This window comes from Gymnoscopelus braueri, assembly GCF_963280865.1.
Source record: "Gymnoscopelus braueri genome assembly, chromosome: 22".
NCBI classification, from domain to species: domain Eukaryota; kingdom Metazoa; phylum Chordata; class Actinopteri; order Myctophiformes; family Myctophidae; genus Gymnoscopelus; species Gymnoscopelus braueri.
In genome coordinates, this window is record NC_137624.1 from 38,326,864 (window position 1) to 38,344,543 (window position 17,680).

Below are 17,680 nucleotides of genomic sequence, written 5' to 3' on the forward strand. Positions count from 1 at the left end.
TCGACGAACATTTTTTGTCATAGTTTTAGTCGACGAAATCAACACTGCTGGGCACATACATTGCATACATACAGTACTGTACATGAGATATGTTGTGCACAGTACACACAGTACATGTGTAGTGCAGTGGTTCTCAAACTGTTTCATGTCAAGGCCGTCCAAAATGTATATGTATTCCCTGTGTTTTACTATCGTCATTTGGGTCCAGCTTGGCTCATACTCTTATCACCTCGGGACCCCGGTTCTGTTTATCATAACAGCCGAGCGAACCAAGAAGACCCGTACTCAGCACTGATTAGGAGGAGACGCAGACAGCTGTGTTATACTTGATTTGTCCTTCGTCGTATGACGGTGTTGTTACGAATCGAAAATAGCAGACATACAAGCTCACAACGCGGCGCCTTGCGACGTGTCGTGAGCTTGTTGCGCTGATATTTTCAACGCGCGACACCATCGTACAACGAATAGGCTGATCTATCAGAGAGCAGCAGCAGGCTGTCGGGAATTAAACCATTATGATAGGTTTTAATGGTTGTACGCTAAGTATTGCAATCATGAAATGTTGTGTTACTTTATCCAAATAATAATAATGATGAGCTTAATGATAAAATAGCCTAATAACAACATTTTCCCAATCGGCCACGGTGGCCAGTTTTGTTTATAATAAATAAATAAAAAGTCCAATTAAAAAAGTATCGGTCCATGGCCGGTAAATACCGGCAAACATAAACCCTGGTAGATACAGTACTGCAGTACATACATACAGTGTAGAGCTGTGAGCGTTGTTTTCAGGTTCTCTACTTTCATGAGTTTCATGACATTGTGCCTGGCGTCAAACTGGATGTGTGCAACATTCACTCAATGTTGGTGTGTGGACGCAGTTTTATGTGTGCACAACGGTGTGTGTGTGTGTGTGCGCACGTTCGTTCTCTCGACTCTTGACTCTCTCTTCCATCCTTTCTTTCTGTCTTTCTCTCCATCGCAATCTGCCCTCTCTCTTACCCCACTTGTCTCTCTCACCCCCACCCCCACCCCACCCGTCTCGCCGATGGAGGCCAGTTTGAATTTAACACCCCGGAGGACGAAGAATAAAGGTGGTGTGTGTGTGTGTGTGGGGAGGGGGGGAGGGGGGGGAGAAAAATGCAGCTCCTTTATTATGTCGCCATGACGAAAGATTGATAACACACCTCCATCCCTAGCCCTTGGAATGACAGAGAGAAACAGGGAATTAGCCCCCCCCCCCACTCCCTGACCCCCCCACCCCACCTCCCTCTTCATCCCTCCATCTTCCCACTACCTTTCTACCTCTTCTCATCTCTCCCTTTGTCCATCGAGACGGAGAGAGGGAGAAAGGGTTGAGAGAGAGAGAGAGAGATACATGGAAAGCAGGACGGTGATTGAAATGAAGCCTGATTCGGTTAGTCGCGCATCGCGTCTCGCGAACCGAAAACAGCCGATCTACAAGCTCTACGACGTCGTAGAGCTTGTAGATCGGCTGTTTTCGGTTCGCGAGACACAGGCGCGCGACTATACTATAAATCATATATATAACTGCATCAGAGACAGAGTAATAAACAGACAGAGCTATTTATCATCCGACTTTCTGAGTTATTTTTAGCCCGCGCAGACGCTAGCCATACACACACACTGCACAGTAACAATCCATAGTGTTCATTTAACTCCGAGAGTACACAAGACGGAACCAAAATGCTCCCATAATCTCCTGTATTGTTTCCGCCGCACACACTAACAACCCATCTGATCTACATCTTTTGTTATTGTCTGGCTCTTTTTTTACCAATGCCCCCATAAACATGGTAGCTAACAACGTTAGCGTGCGCCGGCACATCTTTCACAGTCTATACCGCCCGTAACGAGACTAGCATGACAATGCTAACATGGTTAGCGCACTATCTGTCACTGCCGGTATGCTACAATGGGTCCTGACCCAGCGATGCTAACGTCGTTAGCCCCCCCTGGCTATACCTTTCATAATCGTGTCCATACGCTGTTCTTTTTGCGTTTGTATGGCGTGCAGTGTGTGTGTGTGTGTGCGTGCACATCAGTGATATAAACCAATAAGGAAGGTGGGGGTTGCCATTTAAGGTAGACTGATGATAAAATGCCATAGGATACAGATGATGTAATTACCTTTCTGTCTGGGAGGCCCGGAGACCTTTACTGATGGGGGAGGTCTGTGGGATTATGGATGCTTATGGTAGATGATATTTAGGTTCATATACAATAAGTTGATGGAGCTGTTAAGGGTTGCTGGTTGTGATGTTTTAGGAATATTATTGAATACATCATTCTCCATTTTTTCCCCCTGAAAAATTATTGAAGAATTATACTGTATACAGTGTGTATGAATATAGCTTGGTCCCTTATTAAATCCAAATAAACGTCATACTCTACTTGGTAATGTTTTGATAACGATGGTAATGTATATTTAATGTCATTAAATGTTTCGGACACCAATGGAAACCAGCTATAGGCTTTCTTGGGTTTAAAATCCTCTTAGCAGACCTTGTATTGAACCGTACTTTCCTGTGCTTTTTTTTGCAAACTGCTAATAAAGTATTCAATCAGTCAATCAATAAATCAAACACACTACTACGATAGCACTACTATATATATACATGTTTTGGGGTTGTGTGCATGTATGACGAGGCACAGGGCAATGGGGGGGAGGTATATGATAAAGCAGTGGTTCTCAACCTTTTCAGGCCGTGACCCCCCAGAATAGTCATATTTGAACTGGGTACCCCCCATTGTGTTTGACTACGTTCCACAGATAAATATTGTGAAAATAGCTCATCTACAAGCTCACAATGCCTCGCGTTGCGAGGCGTTGTGAGCCTGTAGATCGGCTATTTTCAAAATGTTTCTCTTTCTTATATTATTTGACAATTTGGCCAATGTTTTATAGCAGGGGTGGGCAAGTTTGATGATGGAGAGGGCCACTATATTGCCACACTCACTCCATAGGGCCACATTGCATATACTGTCGGCCAGACACTTCTTATCGCCGTATTTTGACTTTACTTCGCCATGTCACACAAAAGTAGCAAAAATAGCCGATCTACAAGCTCAGGTTCACGCACCCCCCACATACCTAAACATTTTACTTAAGTACAGAACTTGAGTAAATGTACTTAGTTACTTTACACCACTGCACTACAGTCGCTATATACCACCTCTTTGAACATGATTCAAAACAAAAACGGGAAATTTATGTTTCAAGCCACAGATTCCTTATGAAAACAATGCGTTGTTTAATTGTCCCTCCTCAGGTAAGGCTCTGACGTTCCTGCTGCTGCAGCCCCCCAGCCCCAAGCTGCCCCCCCACAGCACCATCCGACGCACGGCCATCGACCTGATAGGCCGAGGCTTCACGGTGTGGGAGCCCTACATGGACGTGTCCGCCGTGCTCATGGGCCTGCTGGAGCTGTGCGCCGACGCCGAGAAGCAGCTGGCCAAGTGAGTACACAACACAACACACTGGTGGCTGGGCGACCTGCCGCCGACCTGCCGCCGACCTGCCGCCGACCTGCCGCCGGCGGATCACTGGCCAGTAGCCGGTCGGCGGCAGGTCGACCTGGTGGCCCCCGACCGGCAGGTTGGCGGCAGGAGGTCGGCGGCAGAAAAAAAAAGAATAAAAAAAGACTGATCCTGAGGGGATTTGATCACGGGAGGTATGGTTTGTATGGCTTGTGCTGTACCCGATACGCCACCTAGACTGGTTAGAAAAATGGCTGTTTTTATTATTAATAATATCGGCAAGCTGCCGCCGACGGGTAGCTGGTCGGTTGCGGATCTCGCCGTCTCTCGGACAATCAGCTCTCATTCAAATAGAATTGCAGTGGTCACTCGATCCTGTAGGTTTACACTCTATAACATTCGAAGGATCAGACCCTTCCTCACCCAGGAGTCAGCCCAGCTCCTTATCCAGACCTCAGCCATATCAAAACGTGACTACTGTAACTCCCCCCTTACTAGCCGCCCGCCATGTGCACTTAAGCCCCTCCAAATGATCCAGATCCTTCAACCAGCCAAAGTTTTCACATGTCTCCCCCCCTTCTCCGCTCCCTCCATTGGCTCCCAGTTACAGCCAAGACACTGATGTTGGCCTACAAAGCAACCAAAGGTATGGCACCCCCATATCTTCAAAGCCTGATCCAACCCTACAACCCCTCCCGCTCACTCAGATCAGCTAACACAGGGGAAGCTGCCAGAACCTTCCCTAAAACATCCGGGACAACGCTCCACACGTCCCACTCTTCTCCCAGCTGGTTTCCAAACTGTGGAACAAACTCCCCATTGCACTTAGAACTGCAGACTCACTCCCAATCTTCCGCAGTAATATGAAGACTCACCTCTTCAGACTTCACCTTAGCTCGTAGCACTTGCCGTAGCACTTAGCCTCGATGACCTGGCTTATGCAAAGGTTAAGATATAACTTAGATAGCATGTTATGTAGACAGTTGCCAGGTTCAGTTGTTGACCTGGCATCCTATAGTTTGTATAGTTTAAATATACAGATTATGATTTTTTTTTGTTTAGACTGTTGATAGGTTCTCGGTTTACCTATGATCATAGATTACCATTTCTATCCATTTGATATATTACCTTGCCGACGCCTGTTTACTTTGCTTAATGTAAATCGCTCTGGTAAATTCCCAAATTGTATAGACACGTTCATGAATACACACACAAATACATATAGACCACCACTTGCATATACAAATTAATAAACACACGTACACACTTATATCTAGATGTACATACCCTATAATGGAAAATGTGAATGATTGTAATTATTATTATATTAGACAAAATAAGCATGGCACCTCATAAACACACACACACACAGATCCCAGACATCACTATAATGTCCTGCACTCACATTAATGAGCTTTGTATGTGTGTGTCCATCTCTGCAGCAATATAACTAGCCAATCATATTAAAGTTGAAACTCTAGCTAGGAAGCCTGGTAAAATGAGTATATATATGTCTGCCGTCCCGTGTGTTTGTGTGTGTGTGTGTGTGTGTGTGTGTGTGTGTGTGTGTGTGTGTGTGTGTGTGTGCACGTACGTTTGTATATGAATATAGATTTGTCTGCCTGAACTGTTTGCCTGAGTGTGTTTGTTTACATCGCTGTATTCTGTAGATCTGCTCGTGCCCTGTGTCTGTGCGCCTTTGTTTCTGTGTGTGTGTGTGTGTGTGTGTGTGCGCGCCTTTGTGGCTGCGTGTGCACACACATGTCACTAACAGGATTACATGGAGTCCTTGTGTGAGCAGAGGAGAATGTAGATGTTTTTTAGCTCCACCAGAGGCAAGGCTCTGAGGGTTGCAGTGTCTGTCTGCAGTGGTGTAAAGTAACTAAGTACATGTACTCAAGTACTGTACAATGTTTAGATATTTTTTGCTTTCTTCAGTATTTACCATTTTCCTTACTTTTACTTCTACTCCACTACATCTCAGAAGAAAAAATATTGTACTTTTACTCCACTACAATTATATGCAAACTTTGTGTACTAGTTACTTTGTAGATTTTGATTATTATTACAAAACACACTTCAGCCTTATTTATATTTCGGCATGCTGTTTTCAAGTACATTTTGAATACGGGACTTCTACTTCTAACAGAGTATATCTACATTGCAGTATTGATACTTTTACTTAAGTAAAACATGTGAGTACTGTACTTCCATCACTGTCTGTCTGTCTCTCTCTCTCTCTCTCTCTCTCTCTCTCTCTCTCTCTCTCTCTCTCTCTCTCTCTATGGTGCTGAAAGACAGCAGTGGGTACTTTATAACTTGTTAGTAATAATAATAATGATTAATACAAGCTAAATCAAGTGCTTTAACTGACCTACAGTAAAACAATTTACATTTTGGCCGGTGCCATCGGGCACTCGCCCAATGCAGTATATCAATAATCTGGCCCAGATGTATTTTTTTTCTCAGCAATGTCTACCTTGTTGATCGTGCATGGGTGTAAATTCAGATGGATTTCGATTGCAAGAGTGTGCAGTACATGCTTTGTGAACATGCCTAAATAAAATGATAATAATAATAGCTCAGATGTATATAACGCTTATACAAAGTCTGGGTCGCTTTACAAAAAGAAAAGGAACCAACTTTTATTAATAATTTAAAAAAAGAATAAAAAGAAAAGTACTAGATTTAAAATGATAAAAGGCTAAGCATGGGTTGGGGGACATCTTAACTCGACCTGAGCTGGGGAAAGGCTATCCTGAAGAGGTGGGTTTTGAGAGTGGTTTTGAAGGAAGTGAGAAGGGGGGGGGGGGGGGGGGGGGCGTCTTTAATATGGTTGGGGAGTGCATTCCAGAGGGAGGAGGCAACAACAGATATTTTGGCAAATTTGTGAAACATTTTTAATAAAAAGGGGGAAAAAAGAAGAAATAAAATCTAAAATGGCACAGCTACAAGATCACAACGCACTGCAATGTGACGCATTGTGAGCTTGTAGATTGGCTATTTTATCTACCGTACGAAGAATTACTGTGTAGGGCTTAAGTGGTTAAGAAAATACCCCCCCTTCTCTTTTCTTTTTTTACAAATGGAACCCTGAAAACATGCGCACACACACACACACACAGAAACGCACGCAAATACAGTATGCACACACACAGATTGTGATCATGTATATTTTATATGATGATGATTGTAATTCTGTTTGATTGCCTGGAGGTGTTGTGGGGGCGGGGCGGGAGGTTCAAATCAATGGACAAGACGGAATATAATGAATAGATAATATGAAGGAGGGAAGGAGGGAGGCCGGCAGGTGAAGAACACACAAAAAAGGGTTTTCAGTCATTTGCTACTGTATTGAAAAGGGGATCAGAGAAAACACAGTATTCTATATAAAAAAAATATTTGTCTGGAAAATAATTTTGTGTTTAAAAAATCGTGACAAATCATATTGTGAAGCTAGGATCGTGATTCGAATCGTATCATGAGTTGAATGAATTGTTACATGCTTACTATAGTATTATTATTACTAAGTATAAAGAATTCACACTCTTTCTCAAACACACACACACACACACACACACACACACACACACACACACACACACACACACACACACACACACGAACAGTGCATATTTGTGAAACACAGGTTAACATATTAATACTGTTGGTGTCTTTACAGGCAACTGTTTTGCGTGAGAGCGCTTGGGCAAAGTTCTTCAGGTTAATTAATCAATTAAATAGGTTCTGTATGGAAGACAAGTACATGTCTGGTGTCACTGTGCTTTTACACATGGAATGGACACTCGAGGAAAATACTCGTCAGTTTACCTCTGAGGTGCATCTCTACACCCCTTTCTCTATCTCTCTCACACATACACGCACACGCACACACACACGCACACGCACACACACACACAACATACACACACACATACACACACACACAACACACAACACACTACACACTACACACTACACATACACACACACACAAGCATGCATGCACACACAGACAAATTAATCCTTGTGTGTGTGTGTGTGTGTGTGTGTGTGTGTGTGTGTGTTTGTAGTGTAATGAATGACTCGTATTGACCTGGCCTGACATTATAAGCTGTCCGCTAATCTCTTCACTATTCTTAACTCTCTCTCCATCTCTCTCTATATGTAACCACTTTACCTCTCTCTCTCTCTCTCTCTCTCTCTCTCTCTCTCTCTCTCTCTCTCTCTGTCATTTCATGTGGATCCCACATCAATGGGATGTAGTGCTTATCTTTGGAGAAAGTGACAGAGTGGTTTTATTGTATTTATTTATCCAATGAACACAGTTAGCCGTGATTGACTGCGGGTGGGAAAACAGGCAGGGGAGGGCCATTTCTGTGATGGCGACCCCTACAGTTCGTTTGGTCAGGGCGCCTGTTCACAGTGGTCGACAAAGTACTCAACCCCAGTACTCAAAGTATAGATACCTCTTGGTGTGTAACCGCTAACAAACTCTGTGCTGCTTCTGTTCTGCTCCGTACGTAACACGCCTAGCGTAGCCCGTTACTTTGTGTATGATTGATCCAGAATTCCGCCGCACACTTGGTCTTGCCCCAAAAATGTTCACATGTCTCCCCCCTTCTCCGCTCCCTCCCTTGGCTCCCGGTTACAGCCAAGACACTGACGAAAGCAACCAAAGGTATGGCACCCCCCCATATCTTCAAACGCCTGATCCAACCCTACAACCCATAGATATAGAAACCTAGATACCTCGTTGGCCTCATGCAGTTCATTGGAGCGACCTGTATTGCGGGCAGTGGTGGAAAGTAACTAAGTACATTTACTTAAGTACTGTACTTATTTATTATTATATTAAATGATATACAATTTTGAGGTATTTATTTATACTTTACTTGAGTATTTCCAATTTCCAATACTTTTACTTCTACTCCACTACATCTCAGAGGCAAATATTGTACTTTTACTCCACTACAATTACTTGAAAACTTTAGTTACTAGTTACTTTTCAGATATAAATTATGATATTACGAAACATACATTAACCACTTTAGCCCTATTTTATACATAGGCTATTTGAAAATAGCAGATCTACAAGCTCACAACGCGTCGCTTTGCGACGCGTTGTGAGCTTGTAGATCTGCTATTTTCTGATGCCAATACTTTTGTACTTTTACTCAAGTAAATTTAGAATTCCAGACTTTTACTTGTAACAGAGCACTTCAACAGTGCAGTATTGATACTTTTACTTAAGTAAAACATTTGAGTACTTTTTCCACCACTGATTGCGGGCGCCATTTTGGAGTAAGGCAAGCTTCCCTGACTACTGGCCAATCACAGCGCGTCTTATCCGGGACTTGTCAGAATCTAGTTGTATAAATAATATCACGTTAGATTTTTATACAACTAGATTCTGCCAAGTCCCGGGAAGAGACGCGCTGTGATTGGCCAGTAGGCAGGAAGCTTGCCTCTTCCAAAATGGCGCCCGAGCTACAGACGCCTCAGAGCCCGGAGGAGATATCTACCTTCATATGTCTTATGCTACAACCCCTCCCTCCCGCTCTCTCAGATCAGCTAACACAGGGGAAGCTGTCAGAACCTTCCCTGAAACATCCGGAACGTTCCACACGTCCCAGACTCTTCTCCCTTCTGGCTCCCAAACTGTGGAACGAACTCCCCATTAGTCGTTACTGTAGATCTGCAGACTCACTCCCAATCTTCCTCCGCTGTAATCTGAAGACTCACCTCTTCAGAATCCTCCATTAGCCCGTAGCACTTGCCGTAGCACTTCCTCTAGCCTTGACGACCTTGCAGGCTTATGCAATGGCTAAAATGTGGTTTAGATCATTGGTTCTCAAAGTGGGGTCCGGGGACCCTCGGGGGTCCTTGGTGTGGTACCAGGGGGTCCCCAGCAAAATGTGTTAATATAGCGTCACAATCATTTTAACCACTTAATCCATATTGTATACTTTTGGATGTTCAAAAATAGCAGATATACAAGCTCAGGTGCTGCGCTATGCTATCTGCTATTTTTGAAATATTGTCAAAATGTGTGCAAATCTTTGAATATGTTTATTTTCCAAAGCGAATATTTTTAACTAAAATCTTTGCTTCTGGGGGTCCCTGGAATTGAGGGTCTGTGGCCAAATAAATATCAATTTGGGGTTCCTGGGCATGAAAAAGTTTGAGAACCACTGGTTTAGGCATCCTATAGCTTGCATAGTTTAAATGTACAGAATATAACTTTTTTTGGACGTTATACTGTTTAGACTGATGATGGGTTCTTAGTTTACCCATGATCCTAGATGACTATTTCTATGCATTTTATGTTTGCTTACTTGCTTACCTTGCTTACTGTAAATCGCTCTGGATTAAGAGTGTCTGCTAAATGCCTAAATTGTAATTGTCTGTGTCTGTGTTGTGTAAACATGCTTTCTCTCTGTAACCACTCTGTGTGTCTCTCTCTCTCTGTAGTGTTACTATGGGCCTTCCCTTAAGCCCCCCGGCTGATTCGGCCCGTTCAGCTCGCCACGCCCTCTCTCTCATCGCCACGGCGAGGCCGCCCGCGTTCATCACTACCATCGCCAGAGAGGTGAGTGCTGGTTACACAGAGAGAGAGAGAGAATAGACAGTCTACAAGCTCACAACGTGTTGCTTTGCGATGCGTTGTGTTTTGCCCCAGAATAGGGACACTGGGGTTCAAGTGGTTAATATATTGTATAATATGAATGTTAATGGGGCACGGTGGCGCAGGGGACGCTGTGGGCGCTGGGGGCGTGTTCTCTCCTCCGCGTCATCAGTGCCCACACCCTAGGTGGGGTTGGCGAAAGGGCCTTTCTGTGTGGAGTTTGCATGTTCTCCCTTCTCCCCGTGTCTCCTAGGGTAGGTGCCCTCACAAAAACATGCAGTAATCCTGGTCACTATACTGCCTCCCCCTGGCCAGCCGGGGCGCCTGATAGAGGGGAAGGGAACTGGTTGGAATAACGCGTTCCTTCCACGCGCTACGTCCAACCAGGGAAACTCCCCCGTCGGGTGACAAGAAGGTCAGTTGGCTCTCATGCATTGAAGGAGGCATGAGCTCGGCCCTGGCCTCCCTAGGTTGGCAGAGGGAAGGTAGTGCCCAGGATTACATAGACAATTGGCACTGGGTGTAAAAAATAGGGTTACAAAATCGTGGGATAAAAATTTAGAAAAAATTATAATAATATGAACGCTAATATTGAAAGTGTTTTTGTGCACGGGGGGAGGCTGGGGGGCGCCGATAGCCGAGTGGTTAAGGCACATACTACCACATACAGTATAGGCTCCGACAGCGCCTGACAGCGAGTCCCGGGTTTGATTCCTGAGCCCGGCGGATCTCTGCTGTATGTCTCTCCCCGACTTTATCCCCGTTTACTGTCAATCTCCACAGTAATTTATCAAAATGGAGGCAAATATATTTAAAAAAATGTATGTGTTCTTCAGGTCCATCGGCACAACGCGGCCCAGGCCAACTCCCAGTCTCAGCAGAACGTCCACACCACCACGCTGGCCAGGGCCAAGAATGAGATCCTGCGCGTCATCGACATCCTCATCGAGAAGATGCCTGGAGACGTGGTAGACCTGCTGGTAGAGGTAAGGGAAAAAGATTTTGATTTCTTTGGATAATAAAATGGCAGATCCACAAGCTCATAGCGCGAGCTTGTAGATTTGCTATTCTTTTTTTAAATCGTGAAAATGTGTGCAAATCTTTGAATATATATACATTTTTAGCTCAAATCTTTGCTTCTGGGGGGTCCCTGGAACAAAATATTTTGAGATGGGGGGGGGGGGGGGGTGGGGGGGGGGGTTCCATGACATGAAAAAAGTATGATATTATAGCACGAGTAATTTTTTTTTAAAACTGATAGGATTTAGAAGACATTTGTAGAATCCCCAGAAGCAGTTGAAAATATACATATTCAAAGATTTGCACACATCTTTCAAGATAAAACAATAAATAATTGCTGATCTCCAAGCTCATAGAGCGGCACACGGTGCCGCTCTATGAGCTTGTAGATCTGCTATCTTTTGATATCCCAAAGTATAAAATAATGGTTATAGCAACAAAAAAAATATCTATAGCGACACAGTATGTGTTCCCGGATGTAATGGGTTAATTGAAAAAAGCTACACAGTATGACATAAATGCCACACTGGGTGAGACCTGCAACTGAGAGAGTTTTAAACGGAAGCACCGCCCAATGTTGTTACATTGATTGGTTTGACACCCCTGTTCTAAAGTGTTAGCAGTATTCCTTTAAGATACAGAAGAAAGCTATTTGAAAGTATTCCTGAAGCCTGATTTTCTTATATTTATTTATCACACGGCAGTGTCGCTTGCTGAAAATAACCTCTCGAACGCCGGCTATGTTCGGCATTCGAAACCGTCGTACAACAAAGTATAAATCAGGCTATAAGCGGTAATAAAGTACACAAAGTACATGAAGGAGCACATACAGTAGGACCTGTAGCAGTACGCGTGACAGAGACATACGTACCGACTGTCTTCTATTGATTTTAGGGTTCATGAATCATCAATGTTATCAATGCTTTCAGTCTGCGCTTTCCCCTGTTCAATCTCCTCTCCTCTCCTCTCCTCTCCTCTCCTCTCCTCTCCTCTCCTCTCCTCTCCTCTCCTCTCCTCTCCTCTCCTCTCCTCTCTAGGTGATGGATATCATTATGTACTGTATTGAGGGTTCACTGGTGAAGAAGAAGGGACTACAGGAGTGCTTCCCTGCAATCTGCAAGTACGTGTGTGTGTGTGTGTGTGTGTGGGGGGGGGGGGGGGTGTTAACAAGGCCCCTCATTTCCTTAAAAGGTCAATTAGGATGAAGGGGAGAGGGGGTTGATAATAGTTGACCTCTCAAGGTCATGTGTTGGTGTCAAAGGTCAGCCCTCATTTGACAGATACATATCCTCAGGGTCTGTGACTGAAAGAGCTCTAGCTGTGTGCGTGTGTGTGTGTGTGTGTGTGTGTGTGTGTGTGTGTGTGTGTGTGTGTGTGCGTGTGCGTGTGAGATAAAGAGAAAACACAAGCACACACATACACACACTCACACACAAACAGAGTATACATTAATAAAAAAACATAGAAAGTTGAAATGTGGAGATGCGAGGTCCCTGCCCGGCAACAACGATATGTAAATGTCTTAACCCAGGGGTCTTCAACAGGGGGTCCGGGACTCCTAGGGGGTCCTCAGAGTTACTACAGGGGGTCCGCCAAATCTTTTATATATTTTTTACCACTTGAACCCTAGCATCACTTTATGAGGAGAACTTTAAAATAGCAGATCTACAAGCTCACAACGCCTCGCGCTGCGAGGCGTTGTGAGCTTGTAGATCTGCTATTTTTTATAGGTGTAGAGGGAAAAAAGAGCAGCAGAAGAGCAGCAAAAAGAGCAGCAAAAAAGTTTCATCTGAAACACAATTGTATACAATATAGAGGGGGTCCCTGCTTCATCTCTCTCTCAGCTAGGGGGTCCTTGGATTGAAAACGTTGAAGACCCCTGTCTTAACCACTTAGAGGTATTTTATACTATCTAAAAAAAAGATCTGAAGATTTAGAAAAATCTGAAAAATCATGAAAAAGTTTCATTGTGGCCTGTAATGACATGCCCAAACCTGGGACTCCAGGTTTGAAAGTGGTTAAACAATAGATGTGTGTTGTGTCCAGGTTCTACATGGTGGGCTACTGCGACCGCAGCCATCGCATCGCCGTCGGGGCTCGCCAGGGTTCTGTCGCCCTCTACGACGTTCGAACCGGGAAGTGTCAGGTAAACCAAACAGCGCTCTTGTCGCTTCCACCTGCCTTGTTCATTGAAAGTAGTGTCTCTCTCCCATGTTCGTCGATGATGAGAATTTACCTCATTGCTTTATCGCAGGGTGATGCATTAGTGGAGTGGTTCTCAGCCTGTGGGTTTTGGGTGGGTCCCCAAATGAAAAAAGACCATTATTTACTGCTTCAAAACTAATAACATTGGTCAAATTGTCAAATAATAGAAGAAAGAGGCAAACATTTTGAAAATAGCCGATCTAATGTAATGTAATGTAATGCCTAAACTCCTACAATTCCAAGTGCCTGTCAGGGTGGGGGGTCCCCAGTTCAAATATCATTATGTTGGGGGGGGTCACGGCCTGAAAAGGTTGAGAACCACTGCATTTAGTGGAGAAGTGAAATATTTCTATGTTCAAGTGGTTGAGAAAACCTTGTCAGTTGAGCACCCACTATTGAGTTGAGTTCCTGGTTCCATAATAGTGGCGTGAAGCTTCACCACTCCGTCTTAACAGTTAATCCTGAAAACTCATCTCTACAAGAAAAACACTTGACCTTTCCCTCCCTGGTGTAAGATAGGATGCCAACACTTTATTAAACCCCCCAGGGGGGCTCTATTTGTTCCTAGGAGATGTGTGCAAAACCCTGTCAACATCCAATCAAGCAGTTTAGAGTATTAGGAATGGGTCGGCTCAGAGTGGTTATAATGGATAAGAATCTTATTTGGAATGCCAGCTAATCTAGCTATTTTATCTACTGTAGCCGTTTCTCTGACAGTGTGTTGTTTCCAATGGTAACGGCTTAGGAGAAACCAAGATGTTCGCAAAGGTTGGAGCGTTCAGGACCAACAGTGTTGTTCACAGCTTGAAACGTTTATATAAAGCAACCCACCTTGTTGACGGTGAAAGAAACACATAATGCTACAGTACAGGGCTCATCGCCATGCTGGCTTGTGGTGGATATTTTTGTAAAAATATTTATTTTTGCCATGGACATACAAATATTACCAGAAACAGAGCTATAGCCCTAAATTGTGGTCCTCAAAGTGGATCAGTGGACTCCTCATGAGCCATAGTGTCATAGTAAATCAGTGTCATACATATCCTGAAGAAAACCTGGAGACTGACATTCAGTAATTGGGTCTTATGATCTAAATAAGACAAGTCTTGCCACAGACCAGTGTTAATTTTGATTTATTTTTAGTAATAGTCTTTTGAATACAATTTCATTTAGTTTTAGTCATCTGAAATGTTTTCGTTTTAGTATAGTTTTAGTCGACTAAATAAAAATTTTGTCGACTAACAGTTGATTTTGTCAGCAAAAAAAAATATTTTGGCGGTGCCTTGATGGCTTCGTAATGCCTGATTTTACACTTGGTTGCGTGCCGAAAATAGCCGATCTACAAGCCTGCTGCGACGCGTTGTGAGCTTGTAGATCTGCTATTTTAAGTGCGCAACACCCGAGCGCAACCAAACATAAAATGACTCGTCTTTTAGTTCTACTGGATCTCTTCTCCACTCGTCCCTCACGTAACATTTTAGTCTAGTGTTTATTTGTTGACGAAATAGTCAATATATTTAGTCTCTGTTTTAGTCATCGTGGCTTAGTTTTTGTAGTTTTTATGTAGTTTTCGTCAGTGAAAAAAATTAGTCGACGAATATTTTTCGTCATAGTTTTAGTCGACGAAATCAACACTGACGCAGACACATTTGTCCGTGTTTGGACATATTGTTGACCCCTGACCCCTGCTACAGTGTCATGTGATTAATGTTATTGTGTAGAATCAGGCAATCAACGTTCCTTCCTTCCCTCCTCCACCCCTCTCTATCCATCTATCTGCTGGAACTGCATTTCCATCCATCCATCCATCCATCCATCCATCTATCCTTCCGTCCATCCATCCATCCCCATAGTAGAGAGAGAGCAAGAAATGAAAACATGGGTATAGACATATTTTCATCTCAGTGCCTTACTGCTGGGAAGGGTGTGTGTGTGTGTGTGTGTGTGTGTGTGCGCGCGAAAATACAAATGTGTATTTTCATGTTTGTTCCCTCGTGTGTGGGTGTGGATTACAGAGTGTGTACCTCTGTGTTGGGTGCCTGTATGTCTGTCTGCATGTTTGTGTATGTCAGTGTGTAGTGGTGTGTGTGTGTGTGTGTGTGTGTGTGTGTGTGAGCGTGCCTGCATGTGTGTGTGTTGGTAATTTGTGCTGTATTGATTTGCTGTACAACAGTATGGAAACCCAAGAACTGTAGCCTCATGGAGCGGGTCATTTATATCTCATAACAATGCTGGCCCCTATTCACCCCCTGTGTGTGTGTGTGTGTGTGTGTGTGTGTGTGTGTGTGTGTGGGGGGGGGGGGGGGGGGGGGGGGGTGTTTGTGCGTCTCAGAGAGAGAGATGAATTGGAAAGGTATTGAGAGAAACAACCAAACAGGTTGTGTGTTAGAATGTGTCTGAAAGAGAGTGAGAGGGAGAGAGAGAGAGAGAGCGCGTGCGTGTGTGTGTGTGTGTGTGTGTGTGTGTGTATGTGCAGGTGAGCGCGTGTGTTTGTGTTGTAGTTGGTGTGTAATAATAATAATAATAAATACACGTTTTAAAGCACTTTTTGAAACAGAGTTATGACGCACTTTGCAACAGCAAGAAAATCTGTTGAGTAAAAAAACAATTATAAAATAAACGGCAATAAAAAACTAACACCGGCGCTCGGGTGACACAGTGGCCCCACCCACCACAGAGGTTTTGGGTTCGAATCCACCGTGGTGCGTCCGGCTTTGTCCAGCGTCTGCACAAATACAATTGGCCCGTGTTCGGGGGATGGAAGCCAGGCGGTGGGGGGAGGAGGGTGATAATTGTCACGGGACACATTCCTATGGGCTGGGGGGCAACACCTGTCAGCAGGGAGTGTTGGGTGGGGGGAGAGACAGATGACAGTAAATTGACAATTTAAGGACTTTTAAGACCTTTTTAACCCATTACCTGGAACACATCTGTGTATTTTGAGATGGGGTCCGGTCTGCCGCCAAATACATATAATGTTGGGGGTCCTTGACATGAAAACGTTTGAGAACCACTGATATAGAAACATATGTTTTTCAGAAAACTGTTTTGATTTAGAAGACATTTGTAGAAACGGCTTCAGGTCTTAATGGGTTAATACCGTAAAAAGAAAAAAAAGAAATGAAATGTAAAAAGACCATTACTGCATCAAAAGTAATCAACAAACTATACCATAAAAACTGGTCAAACATTGGCCAAATTGTCAAATAATATAAGAAAGAGGCAAAATTTGTTGCAAGGCGTTTTGAGCTTGTGGATCGCTTGTAGATTTGGGGTTTCCCAAGTTCAAATAAGATTATTTTAGGGGCTCCCAAGTTCAAATAATAAGATTATTTTAGGGGGGGGTCCCAAGTTCAAATAATATGATAATTACTGATTATAAAATAAACGGCAATAAAAAAAAACTAATACTGGCGCTCGGGTGACACAGTGGCCCACCACCGCAGAGGTTTTGGGTTTGAGTCCACTGTGGTGCATCCGGCTTTGTCCAGCCTCCTACACAAATACAATAGGCTCTATGCACAGCCGCCATATTGGAAAGAAATGTGGGCCTCTTCCTTACTTCCTTCACAGGTGTTACCAATGATACTAATGAAGGCTCTGTTCCATTTCATGTAGCACTGTGGTTCTCAAACCTTTTAATTTCAAGCACCCCCATAACTCTGAGAGTGTACAAATGGAACCAAATGGACCCGTCTTTGGAATCCGAAAGGTTCCAGGTTCGATCCCCGGCTCCTCCTCCCATGGCTACGTGGCGAAGTGTTCTTGGGCAAGACGCTGAACCGGCCCTAACTGCTCCCGATGAGCAGGTTGGTGCCTTGCGTGGTTTTCCTCCTCCATCGCATTCCTGAGCCAATAATTTGATCACCGGCGGAGACTCCGGTTAGGAGACGCGGTTCAAAGGAGCTTTATTGGCATGAGAAAACATACGTTTACATTGCCAAAGCAAGTGTCAGCAGGAGACCCAAAGAGTCTCCTGCTGACCGATGCCCGGTCATCAAATTATTGGCTTATAGGAATGCGACAAAAACTAAAGAAATCTCCTTGAATTCAAAGCTTCACGGGGTGTGTAATTCAGTGGTTCTCTAAGTGGGTTCTAGGGACTCTCTGGGTTCCTTCTTAGGGGTTCTAAATTGACCCGTACAAGTCTGTAACTCTGACAGTATACAAATGGAACCAAATGGACCCTAACGGGTCCATTTGGTTCCATTTGGACACTGTCAGGGTTAAGGGGGAGACCTTGAAAAGTAAAGGTTTGAGAACCACTGGTGTAATTGATAGAAAATAAGTCACCTTTTGGGTAAACTACTCCTTTAACCCTTTAAG

General features: G+C 43.9%; 1 protein-coding gene across 1 annotated transcript in view; it reads left to right on the top strand.

Moving 5' to 3' along the window:
• The window catches only part of wdr7 (WD repeat domain 7), a 145,315-nt gene that overhangs the window by 116,791 nt on the left and 10,844 nt on the right, over window positions 1–17,680 (top strand). The window contains exons 25-29 of the mRNA XM_080419360.1: window positions 3,294–3,480; window positions 9,976–10,093; window positions 10,966–11,115; window positions 12,187–12,269; window positions 13,196–13,295. Coding sequence (XP_080275486.1) covers window positions 3,294–3,480; window positions 9,976–10,093; window positions 10,966–11,115; window positions 12,187–12,269; window positions 13,196–13,295 — 638 coding nt within the window. The remainder of the gene's footprint in view (window positions 1–3,293; window positions 3,481–9,975; window positions 10,094–10,965; window positions 11,116–12,186; window positions 12,270–13,195; window positions 13,296–17,680) is intronic.